We start from the raw sequence: 12,456 nt of genomic DNA, 5'->3' as shown, positions 1-12,456 counted from the left end.
TGCTGCTCAGGCATTGGTCAGCGGGTGGCGAGCAATTGCAGTGTGCGTCACGTGGTTGTTTTTTTTAAATTTATTTTATTATATACCTCCTCATGACAATTATTATTATATTTTTTATTATTATTGTTGGTATTACATTTTATTTTACTTTAGTTATTAAATCATTCTTATCTCAACCCATGAGTTTAACTTTTTTTTTTCCTATTCTACTCCCCATCCCACTGGCACGGGGGAAGTGAGCGAGTGGCTCCACGGTGCCTAGTTGCTGGCTGGACTAAACCCACGACACTGTGCAACAGCAGCTGTGAGAGAGGAGTGAGAACATGTGAGAGAAACAACTCTGCAGACACCCAGGTCAGTGAAGAAGGAGGGGGAGGAGGTGCTCCAGGCACCGGAGCAGAGATTCCCCTGAAGCCTGTGGGGAAGACCATGGTGAGGCAGGCTGTTCCCCATGGAGGTCCACAGTGGAGCAAGGTGTGAGCTAGGGAAAGCAGCAGGAGGGATGGGGGTGAGCTGATCCTTTTTTCATGAGACAGCAGGCAGAGTCAGTTAATGAAATGCAAGACAGTCACTCCCCAAGGTGGGAACTGCATAATGAGAGAGGGGCTTGCAAAAAGGAAGAGGGAGTCCCTAATAAAGAACTTTGGCTAGCCCATCTCTTACATTTTCTCAGAGAGCTATATTCCCTCTCTCCTAAGGGGCTGCCATGTAGCAAAGTGAGCAAACAAGAGTAAGTGGTTTGCGCATGTGGCTATTGCTGCGCCTGGGATTTTCTTTCTAGGAACAGCCCAACTAGCTGGAGGATGAAGTATCTGGACGTGCCACCCCTTACGTGGCCAGGGCACTGCAAGCTGGCAGGCGAGATTCTCAGAAAAGCAGTTCATCAAAGCCACTGCCCGCTCCTCCCAGCTGCCTCCTGCTTTGCCTTCGATAAGAAATGCCTGGGTCTGCAGAGGCAGCAAAGATGCCCAGTCTCAGCGCCGACGCAGATCGAAAACAGAAGGGCCTCATTTCAGCGCCTCGCTCCTTCAATGCCCTGGAAACCCAGCCTTCCTCTGCTCCGGGCCCAGGATGTAGAAGACCAAGTGGAAACACTAGTGGTGAGAAAACATGAGGGAGCAGCTTAGGTTTTTGAATGCCACAGTCTCCACAACAAGACAGCTGGGGTGGGGGGCTGAGGGAAGAGGTGAAGACTACTTGTTATGAACCGTCCCCTTCCCACTGCCCGTGTCTGACGGAGCCCACTGGGACTCGGCTGCTGGATACCGAACGGCCGAGAGATGTGACTAAAATGCGATCCCGTGGGCGAGGCGGCGGGCTGCCCTCGGCTGCTGCCCGCGGCCTGAGGCTCAGGCCCGGCGCCTCAAGGTTGCGCTCAGCGGGACGGCCGCGGCGCGCAAAGGGTGAAGGAGAGGCGCATGCGTTTTGCGGGGCCGCGCTTACCGCCCCCCCCCCCCCCCCCCGGCCTTGGCTCGGGGCTGGCTGCTCGGATTGGCCAGCGGCGGCTGGAGCGCCGCACGCGTCACTCTGGCCCGCCGCGCTCACTGGCTGCCGCGCGGCGCTGGGATGCCGGGGCGAGAGGCAGAGGTAGTGACGCGCGGCGGAGCGGGGACGGTCCGTTATCGTCCGTTGTGACGTCGGTAACCGAGCGTTGGCCCCGGTCCCTCCTCTCTCGCTCTGCTGAGGAGAGCCCGGGGGTGGTGGTGGTGGTGTTCCCTGCGCCCCCTCCCCTCCTCCGTCGTGTTCCGCGGCCGCCCGGCTCTGAGGGACGGGCGGGCCCAGCCCCGTAACGGTGGGCCCGGGCCTTGCGGGGGGCGGGCGCTCCCCCGCCCCTCTCAGCGCGGCCGGAGGCTGGTAACCGGTTTTGAGAGGGGTCCGAAAATCGGGGGGTGGAAGGCAGCCGTGTGCAGCTCCCTGCGAGAGGCACGTTAGCGGCTTTGGATTGTGCCCCTCCAGAAACCACCGTGCTGCAAAAGCCTTCCCTGCCCTGATTCTGCTCCAAGTGGCGTAGAAGCTCATTCTTTATTAGCAAAACACCATTATAATGTTTAAAAAAAATATATTAATATCTATCCACCCTGCTGTGTGGCTTGTGCCTGCTGCCTTATCACCCCAGAAGTGTGGGGGGTGGTAGCTGGTGTGTGTAGGAAAACCAAGCCTTAGCTGAGCAGGCTGTGCTGTGCTTTGGGTGCATTTGAGCCATGTTTGGGTGGTGGGCAATTTTAAAGGGAGAGCCCCACTAGGGCCCGTGGCAGAGGGGGAGCTTGTTGTGCAATGGGGAGGAAGGGCTGGAGGTGCTGCTAGCGCAGTGCAGGGGTGGATGGGATTGGGGCTAAGGCACACCCTTCGACATGGCAAATGGTTACCAAATGGCTGCTGCTACATTTGAAGTTCGGAAAACTGTTTCCAACCACCAAATTGCAAGGAGATTCTGCAACAATCTCCCAGGAAAGGCAGAGGGACCGAAAACCACAAATAAAACTCGGATCAGGCTCTCAAAAGGTCTGAAAAAGTTTCCTGTGCCCTGAGCAGCAGTCCTTAGTGTCTGGGGTCAGCTCATCTTCCTTTCCTATAGCATGTGATGTATCAGCCGCTATATTTCCTCTTATGCTATTCTTAATAAATGGTCATTTAAAGTCCTCTTCTTCCTCTTCCAGATGCATCCAGTCCTAAAGGCCTTCGTGTGTGGCTCCATCAGTGGGACTTGCTCCACACTCATCTTCCAACCCCTTGACCTGCTGAAAACCCGCCTGCAAACTCTGCAGCCTGCTGTGAATGGGTGAGAGAGTGAGGATGTGTGTGCATGGGAGGTGTGGGGGTGCCCCACCATAGGCTTCTGCCTGATTTACTGGCTGGGGCTTGGAGTTCAGGGTTGTAATTTGGATACTGAGAGTCTTTCTGAAATAGGAGGTATGTTTTTTTTAGCATGGATTGATATTTTGCTCCAGAAGAGAGAATATGGCTGCTCTTGTGAATGCTACTTTAATAACACATAACCTCAGCATTTGTCTGTATTCATCTGAGAGGCTGGTATTTTCTGGAGTGGCTGCCGTGCAGTTTCACAGGGTGTCCTCTGCCTGAAAAATCCTGTGCGGTTGTCACATAACTTTTCCATGTGTGCAGCTGCTCCTGTCTGCTCGGGGTAGTCAACCATGACTACATCTGCTGCTGCTAACAAAGGGAATGAGCAACTAAAAATGCTAATGAGAGAGGTCTCTAACGTATGTTACAAGTGGTGGGAAAGCAGAAGGGGATGGAGAAGCCCTGGAAAGAGTGACCAAGAAAAGCAGGCTGAGTCGAGAAAGAGCGCCTCAGAGGTGCTGGGGTAACGCACAGAGATACAAGTGAAAGGGGTTGGCTGTGGAGTGCATCTGCGAGAGAGCAGAAGCAGATCATCTCTGCAGTTCCTGTCTTGTCTTCCTTTCAGGTCCGGTCGTGCTGGGATGGTAACACTGCTCTTTAGGGTTGTTCATACTGAGAGTCTGCTGGGGCTATGGAAGGGTGTCTCTCCAGTAAGTGGCTATTTTAACCCTGACTGCTAAAAATAAATAGAGAAATAAACCTGCTCTTTATTACTAGCTATGGCTGCCTGGATTTAAATAGCCAGCTTTTGTACAGTTATGAATGAAACCATGTGATTTAGATAAATCCTATTTTAAGGAGTTAATATTGTGAATGCCACTGATTTGGTCATGGCAGTCCCTGTGGTTTTGCAGTCCTGAGCAGCTGAACAGTTGAATACTTTTGCAAGTGTGGGGTGGCAACTGCACCAAATTCATTTTGGTTTGGAATATCTTGTTCCTAGAAACCTGCCACTGAGGAATGCGTTCAATCCTGGCATCATTTGAATCAATTGGCTCTCAATGCCATAAGTGATTTTTTCCTTGTCTTCTTTCATCAACATGTTAGCTTTAGTGATTTTTTTTTTGTTTTCTTCAAAGCTTCCTGTCAAGTTTAACAGTCTCTGAAAAGAGACATGTGTAGTACATTTTGTCTTACGTATGCTTTTTCTTTCTTAATCTGCTTCTGTTTCTTCTGAAGTCCTTTGCAAGATGTATTCCTGGGGTTGGGATTTACTTCAGCACTTTGTACATGATGAAGCAAAAGTTTCTAGTTGACCGTTCACCCACAGCCCTGGAGTCTGTCTTTCTGGGTGCCACCGCACGTGCGGTTTCTGGGATTTGCATGTTGCCAGTGACTGTAGTGAAGACCCGATATGAGGTGAGTATGACTTTCTAATTAGTTCCCTGTTAATGATGTCACATGCCTTCCTTGTGAAGGAAGTGAAATTCTGACTGGAGAAGGTTGCTACCACTTGGGTGCAGCCAGGGATGTAGTCCTGATTTCATCCTGGTTCACACATTGTGCAGGAAATGCCACACACTGATAGTTAGGCAAGAAGTGTAAGATGAAACAGAATTCACCCTGAGATTTTTAAGTTTTAGTTGCATACAACATTTGTGTAGCATGTTTCATATTTTACCTTCCTGAAGGATTGTTTCAAAGGCTGAGGTAGGTGAAACCAACTTTTTGCCTTGGGCTATCCTCTGTGCTGCCATCTCAGCCATAACATTGAGTGCATACTACCAGTTGTTTGGATGCTGTAGCCTCAGGGTGTGTGTAGGGCTCCTTGGCCTGTGCCTGGCACATGGATGGCTGACCGTTGTCTACTCTTGCAGAGTGGAAGATTTGGCTATGGGAGTGTATATGGAGCTCTGAAGAATATCTATCAGACGGAAGGGGCTCGTGGGATGTTCAGTGGGCTCACCGCAACGCTGCTGCGGGATGCACCCTTCTCTGGCATCTACCTGATGTTCTACACACAGACCAAAAAGCTCACACCTCAGGGTAAGGCTGAATGTTGGAGGAAAATGTTTCTCTTCTCACATCTTGCCCTGCACTTGACTGCCTGCATGCTCTACTTATTACTCTCTACCTCAGTAATTAAATTAGTCTCTTGTAGGGCTTTAGGTGGATCAATCACATTTTCCTGTGGAGAACTGTAGACCTATAGCTTAGGTCAGGGTAGAAATGGAAATTGGCCCTAAACTGCTTGATTGTCTTTATGAAGGCTGATGCATAAGGTGGGTTAGTGAACAGTTGAAAGAGAGGATGTCTTCAGTGGTGGTTTTTGCTGCTGGTTGTCTTGTATACTGATCAGTTTCCACTAAACTGGGGCTTCTCTGCTGTTAGAACTGGTTGGGGCAACACTTGCCTAATCTTTCCTGTTCTGAGTTCCTGTCAAATTCAGTTCCCAGGCAAGTGAGGCTTTTTAATAGTGCTGACTTTTGACTAGTAGCCACTTTTCCCCTTGAAAGATTTCTCTACTCTGCATGGATTTTAACTTCTTAGATTCCGACGTTGATTTAATCATTCAGTAGCTTTTCAATTTATCATGCAGTGTGAGTGTTCCTGGCCTGTTACGTGTCTGAGTGCATTCCCTTTGCTCTGTTGCAGACCAGCTGGATCCAGTGCTCATGCCCTTGCTGAATTTTGGCTGCGGGATCTTTGCGGGAATCTTGGCCTCGCTGGCAACGCAGCCTGCTGATGTCATCAAAACACACATGCAGCTATCCCCCCAAAAGTACCGCAGGACAAGCCAGGCCATTGCCTTCATCTACAAGGTGAGGTGAATCCCTTCTAATACACACAATCACAGCCTCACTTCTGATCTCCTTGCCAGAAGCACAGCTATGTGAAGAAAGTTGTTGCCTTTTAAAGTAGGTGAACAGATGTGACTGCTTGATGTGCTCTTGCAGTCAGGCTAATCAGTGTCAGCATTTTCAGAAACTGAAGTGGGTCATGCAGTGGGAGACTGAGGCTGAATCTCTTGCCACTGGTTTAGTGCAGAGCTGTTCAGTAATAACTGGAAAGTACTCTGGTTGATGGTCTGAAAGCAGTCGGAAGCTTCAGTCCATTCCTTGCTTTTCCTTGTAATTAGAGGGGCCATTGTCACTACTCAGATGTGTTTCTTGCTCCTCTTGAATGGATTACAAGGCAGTGAACTTGCTCCCTGATTATTCTTGCCATTCCTCAGCCCTCTATCTATTTTCACAAAACTACAGATGATGGGGACTTGGAGAGCAAGCTCAGAGTACTGGAGCACAAAGGTGGGCATATTCCAGCAAGCATTTCTCCACACAGACCCGCTTCATGTTTCAGGCTGGTGAATGACTTCACTTCAGTTCTGTCTGTTACGTATTGATTCTTACACTGGCAGTGACAGAAAGCGCTTGGCTTATTTCATCTTAACTTCATTTCAGCTTAGCTTAGTATGTAGGCTTGGAGGAGCTGTGCTTAGAGCTGCTGCTGCCTCTGGTTTATTGGTGTAGGCACATCTGTGATGACCACTCTGGGGCAAAGGGTTTCTTTAGTGTGTAGCGCGAAATGCCGGTTTCAGATACAAACCAGCTACAAAATAATTCTTTGCCCTTTGGACGCTAAAAGAGAAATAAATACCCAGATCTGTATCTCAGGAATGGGGTGGAGATGTGCTGAAAGCCCACCTTTCCCTTCCTGCCCTCAGAAGGGTGGATCTTGGCAGTTTTCCATCTTGCTTTGTTTCCATGTTGAACTCTATTCCTAAACAGGAATCTGTTTATTTGTGCATGGTACATTTTTCTCATACCAGAATGGTTTTTTTACTTCAGTACTTACAAATCTCAGTTTTTACAGAATAGCTAAGTGACTTTTGTAAATATGAAGCTCTAAAACAAAGACAAGTCCTTTTCCTGAAGTGTCTTGAAGCATTACACCCTCACCTTCTCTTTGTTGGCCTTGAGTGTGGCTTTCCCCATCCATTGTCTCCATCCTGGCATTTCTTTCTCCATGCACTGCTCTTCTTGCTTTCTTGGGTAGCCCTGCAATTGCACAGTGCTACAGGTTCTTCCTAGGCATTAAATGGTATTTAAGACTGGGTCTTTCGGAAACTGATCTGAGTCTGAGCAGAAATATATCCCGTTCTGTTCCATACAATAAATGCTGAGAAATTCAAACACTAGAGGCAGATTGTGATGGATTGCTGTTTGTTTCTCTTCTGTTGCAGGACTTCGGGTTGGTCGGCTTCTTCCGAGGTGGCGTGCCCCGTGCCCTCAGGCGGACTCTGATGGCAGCAATGGCATGGACGGTGTATGAACAGATGATGGAAAAAATGGGCTTGAAATCTTGACTGACTTGCACAAGAAATGACCAGCTTCGCTCCCTTCTCCTGCTTGCTGTGATCAACTGGCACTAGGAAGTTCCCAGTTCCACAGAGGAATAAGCCTTGCTCAACCACAGGGAAGAAAGCCCTTCTGAGACAGGGGATTAGGCCTTTTGGCAAGTAGGGGAAAGAAGAATCAGATCTTTGCGTCATTTGATCAATGCATTCCAGAAGGACTGCACTCGCAGACTGCCGTGGGAAATGGCGGGGTTTCCACAGCCTGGTAACTATGCTGAGAGAAAAACCCCTGTTAAAAATAGCTCTGTGCTCACCGCCTTTATGCAGGGAGGCTTTGCTGAGCAAGAGTGTTTGAGGAGAAAACAGTGATTGTGGAACCTGCCAGCCTGTTTCTTGCTGGTCTGGCCAGTAAGGCCACAATGACCCACTGTCTGATGTGGATCCTCCTTCCTCATATGCTTTGTTCTCACAGGGGAACGTTGCAGACCACAGTGGGAGACTGGATGTGTCTTTTAATGCTTGTATTGCAGGAGTGCGTGGAAGAGAAATGAAGTGCTGAAGGAAAGCTAGGAACATGGTCTCTGTCATCACTTTTGTACTGTACATGATAGCAGAGAAGGTAACTGGAACCTCCTTGCTGTGTCATGTGTTACTATGTAACTGGGCATCTTGCCACTCTTGAAATGTGCTTCTGCCTCTACAGCAGTGTTTGCACAGGAATTAAGAAACATAAGGCACTTTAGAGTTGATTGCTACCAAAGTTCTACTTGTTCTCTGACTTTTTCCTGCTGGTCTGACTATATCAGGAACACTCAAGTATTTTTTTTTTCATCCAGTTGTACTAGAGACTTACTTGCTCCCTCATTCATTTGTTAAATCCCTGATCAACACCCTCGGTGCGAGCTGGTCCTTAGATGTAGCTTTTAGCGTCATAGGTCATAACGCATAAATGTATTATGGAAGCAGATATAGATACTGACACTTCAGATTTCCCTTAAAAGCTGCTGCTGATTGCATGTGGAGTATCTTTGGGTTTGGAAAGAAAAGGCTACTCTTCTGTGAGCTTTCTCCAAAGTTTGCAACCTGTGAGTGTTTGGTAGGGAACTTTAATTCTCTTTGATCTCTATACAGACCCTTCACAGATTCCCGGCTGATCATTTTCTGGTAGCAGGTAGTCCATATTTCAGTATTCCTGAGTTTAGGCTTCAAGATAAATACACTTTTTTCATCCACTGTGCCTTCTTCCTCATTCCTACTTTGTTATGCAGACCTCATAGCATGTGCTGTCCAAACTTGGGTACAGCCTGCTGCCCTCTTCACTTGTGCCTCTGTGCTGGCTGGCTGGGTTGGGACTCTTGCAGCTCTGTTACCGTTGCCACAAAGCTGGGCATGGAAGTGTGTGTCCTGTTCTGTAGTGTGCCTTGCAGAAAACATAGCTTTGGCTTTTATTTTCTTAAATATTTATCTAGGGATATTACAATTCACTTTAGAAACAGAGCAGATGTCTCTAAATATGAAGACATGACGCTAGCTGTACGAACAACCAGTACTACCTACCTGTTGTTCATAAAATTTAGGGTGCGATTTGCATAATCACTGCCTGCCCTGGCAACCTCCTGAGCACAAGAGTAGAGGGGACATGGATTGTAGAAGATGTTCTCTACCAGATTCCAACTCCAAGAAGGTTTGATAACTGATGTGAAAATTAAGTCAGAGTAAAGTGTAGCGGGATGGGCTGGAGGCCTGGAAGGTGCTGCCTGTTTCGATTATCAGCCCATCTGCAAGGGGAGACTGATGCTACACAGTGCAGGAGTCTTCAAGAATGGTGGTGGAGGGTCCCATGTGCACATGTCTGCATGTTAATAATAGAGCACTGCATCAAATCATTCCACCTTGTGACTGACAAGCTGTCAGATTCCCTCTCCTGCTTCTCACTGTCAGGCATGTGGGCACATAATTTGCCAAATCCTAAATATTAAGAACTGTTCCTTTCTTTCGCTGTCCCTCCTACTCTTAGTGACCTGAACTTGTGAGAGTGCATGGAACAGTGGTAACTGCACATCCTGCTGTTTGTTACCCTGAGCACTACTGACACAGAGAGCTGGAGAACCAAGTCTAGGATTGCTGACCTGGCAGACTGATGTGGCAATTACATGAGTTACGTCATTTGTCTTTTATTCCCCTATGCATGGGATCAAACCAACATATTGTACTGGAAGCCTGAATTTATTTGGGCGTTTCTTAATCTGGTGTGTGAGTTGGTTCTGTTGATCATCCTGGGCTGTGGCAGTCAAGGGCTGTGTATGGTGTTGCCTGCAATGTGCTTCATGAATATTTTAGTTCCTGATGTAGCAATGGCAAAGTAGTGTGCAACTTGTGCAGACAGAAATGTAGGCTCTTAAAAATGAGGCAATCGAGCAAAGAATGCAAGATGATAGATCTTGAATTAAGTAACATCCTCACCAAAAATCTGAAATGCAGGAACGCTTCAGTGGCTTTTATGCCCTATACTCCTGCTTGGTCAGGTAACAAAGGAAGAACTAGAGAATTTATTGCAGTGTGCTGGTGTTTTAAAGTCTGCTGATTTTTATTTATTTATTTATTTATTTATTAAAATCTGGATTCAGGCCTAAAGCAGTGTTAGCTTTTCCTTTGGGAAAGTTCTTCCATTCCACTTAACTTTGTGGAGAATGAGGAGGCTCTTTGTTGTTGCAGTAGAGTGGCAAAGTATATGCTTTTGACTTGTGAGTTAGCCTGGGCTCCTTTGAGTTTAAGAAATAGACAATCTAAACTGCACTGTGTTTCATTAGCCCTTGGTGCTGCAAATCCAAAAATTTCTCTGCATGTGAGCTGGGGAGAGTGAGTTTTGGGATGCAAGTTTGTTGGTTTTTTTTCTGTATTATTTTTTTGTGTCAGGTCTCTCGTATATGGGGGAAGGAAAAGCCTTCTGTTTCACTGTCTTCTGAAAGCTGTATCACCTAGGCAGGCACAAGACTATTTCTTAGCTCTGATCCTTCCCATTGTTCACCCTTTTCCCCTCTTCAAAAACATTCTGTTCCTGAAGTGATTTACTGAAGTTACTTCTTGATAGCTGTAGCAAGTCAAGAAAAACAAGTGTGTGGACTTGAATAGATATATTGCCTTTGAGGTTGCATGCTCCTAATTAACAACAAACAGTCACTGTACAACCTAAATGCAAAGTAAACCAAATAAAAGATTTAGGCACAGGTGCCTAATCACCTACCTGCATCATGCCAGCAATTCAACACTAATGAGCCTATCAGATAATCATTTCCAAAGCTGACTTAGCTTGGATTCCAGAGAAGGTTGTGTGATCCCTTCTATATGAGGTGGGATTGCAGTCGGATCCCTCTCAGAATGACCTCCGTTGCTGGCAATACACTATTTATTAATGAACATGTGTTGTCTGTGCCCCTGCAGCTGTGGTGTAGGAACACAACTGGTTCACATGTTGAGGCAGACAGTATTTAAGTGAGTTGTAAGGGCACAAGAGAAATAGTCTGATTATTTATGTTTTAGAAACTTCACATTTCCATTCTTCCTGTGCCCATGATTGTTTTTTTTCTTGCACTGTTTAAACAGAACTGGCGCTTTGGAATATTACATAGGTTTGAGTATTATGAGTGTTTATGTGTCTGTATAAAATAGTTATGTGAGAAGGTGTATTATATGTTTCTATTAAAAACTGGTTGCCAGATGAACCATGCATCTCTTCAGTGTTTCTTTAAAAAACCCAAACAAACAAACCCCAAAGCAATCAAACCCACGGAGGGATGGGGCGGAATAGAGGCTTAAGAAAGCAAAAGAAGTTTCCCAAGAGAACAGGACTATTGGATGAATTCAGAACCCGTACAAGGCAATGCGTATTCTCTTTTTCTATGGGGTATAATAGCCACAGGCTCTGCTAGTACAAGCTAAATCAGCTTTACGTAAATGAAAAAACCACATAGCAATGGGGAATCTTCTGTTTCACAGCTTCCTCTGCCTGCCTGCTGTGTGTAAAGTCTGATAGTCTCCTGCCAACCAGGTCTTTGATACTCAGGCAGTCTGATCTCAGCAGGGAACCAGAACTCGTGCCTGGGACATAATCCTCTGCCGCTAGGCGTAGTGCAAGGTGATGCTGGATCGCTGGGATCTCTTCTTGCTGTCACAGTATGGTCCTGGGATTCAGTAGCAGGCAGGTTGTGCTAAGCAAAACTTTGATGTTGTTGATACTGAGATGTTTGTCTTGAGATGTGAAAATCCTAAACCTCTTTTCAGATGTTGCCTAGATGATACACTCTTATATGGAGCAATTTTCACAGAGTTATCTGTGTGTAACAGCCTTACCAGACAGTTCTGGCATGCAGCCTTGTGTCAGCTGGACCCGAGCCACTTGTGCAGGTATCTGATACCAAGTTAGGCTGGTGATAGTGCGCACTCTTACATGCAGACCTCCCCAGAGCTCTCCTGCTGCCTTGGAGAAACACTTCAGTGTAGAGGGTGTTTGCTCCTGCTGCTGACAGCTGCCCCAGCTGTGAGGAGAGATAGCAGACTGCGGCGATGAAAGAGGCACTCGGGATGACAACGAGATGGTTCCGAAGCAACGGCAAAAAGACCTCTTCATTGTCTCTTACAGCACATTTATATGTTACTAAAACAGGAGCACATATCTGGCTCAGCTGGGATGTTTGCCAGTCCTCAGAACACTTAAACACACACTCCACACGCATACTCATGACTGTCTTCAGCCACATCTTCCCAGGCACACACCAGGCAGTCCTCCGACCTGACCTTGTAAAACTAGTTCTTCAAAGGCTTGGCAAACATGCAGCACAACAAGTTCTAGCATTCACTCTTGATTCAAATGCCAGGTGTTCCGAGCTGCTCCCACATCTACCCCTTTTTTGTTTAGGAATATCAGATTCACAAGGAAGGCAGCGAGGACTCTAGCTTTGAATTGACCCAATCCTTGTACTGCTCCCCAGATGATTCTGATTGCTACAAACATACAAATGATTAATAACCCTCCAACAGCAATAAAAATTCAGATACACAGATTTAAACCTTCAAACCATGTTTTTGGATTTAACCATTTACCACTATTAGACAATTCTTCAAAAAACATCTTGTTCTGCTAATTGTGTATGTTTCCCATTTGATTTTGTAATATCTGTGCAAGATTTTAGATCTCTCCTGCAATATTAATAGCAAATGCACCTTGTAAATGTGCCTTCACCTGATTCAAATCGTATACACTTTCATTCCCTTGTAAAGGAGTTACACACAGCCCTTGT

At 46.6% G+C, this 12,456-nt stretch overlaps 1 protein-coding gene across 6 annotated transcripts; it reads left to right on the top strand.

The window, feature by feature from the left end:
- On the top strand, positions 1–9,750 carry SLC25A38 (solute carrier family 25 member 38). Of its 6 annotated transcripts, none has more exons than XM_075055814.1 (8): positions 1–474; positions 782–1,100; positions 2,658–2,779; positions 3,428–3,512; positions 4,042–4,221; positions 4,680–4,848; positions 5,458–5,624; positions 7,046–9,750. In XM_075055814.1, the coding sequence occupies exons 1-8, from the start codon at positions 452–454 to the stop codon at positions 7,166–7,168; spliced, it is 1,188 nt and encodes a 395-aa protein (XP_074911915.1). In that variant the 5' UTR covers positions 1–451; the 3' UTR covers positions 7,169–9,750. The 6 variants fall into 6 exon arrangements, with proteins under 6 accessions (XP_074911915.1, XP_074911920.1, XP_074911953.1 ...); XM_075055819.1 differs by having other exon boundaries at positions 2–354; XM_075055852.1 differs by lacking the exons at positions 1–474; positions 782–1,100 and adding an exon at positions 1,522–1,587.
- Positions 9,751–12,456: the final 2,706 nt, after the last annotated feature.

This window comes from Buteo buteo, chromosome 2 (assembly GCF_964188355.1).
Source record: "Buteo buteo chromosome 2, bButBut1.hap1.1, whole genome shotgun sequence".
Lineage (NCBI taxonomy): Eukaryota > Metazoa > Chordata > Aves > Accipitriformes > Accipitridae > Buteo > Buteo buteo.
The sequence above is the reverse complement of the archived record's forward strand: the minus strand, read 5'-3'. Positions and strand labels throughout refer to the sequence as shown.

Coding starts and splice junctions, on each gene's coding strand:
- SLC25A38 (XM_075055814.1), top strand. CDS start 452: ATGGAGGTCCACAGTGGAGCAAG. Junction 1,101..2,657: donor ACCAAGTGGAAACACTAGTG/GTGAGAAAACAT, acceptor TTCCTCTTCCAG/ATGCATCCAGTCCTAAAGGC. Junction 4,849..5,457: donor CAAAAAGCTCACACCTCAGG/GTAAGGCTGAAT, acceptor GCTCTGTTGCAG/ACCAGCTGGATCCAGTGCTC.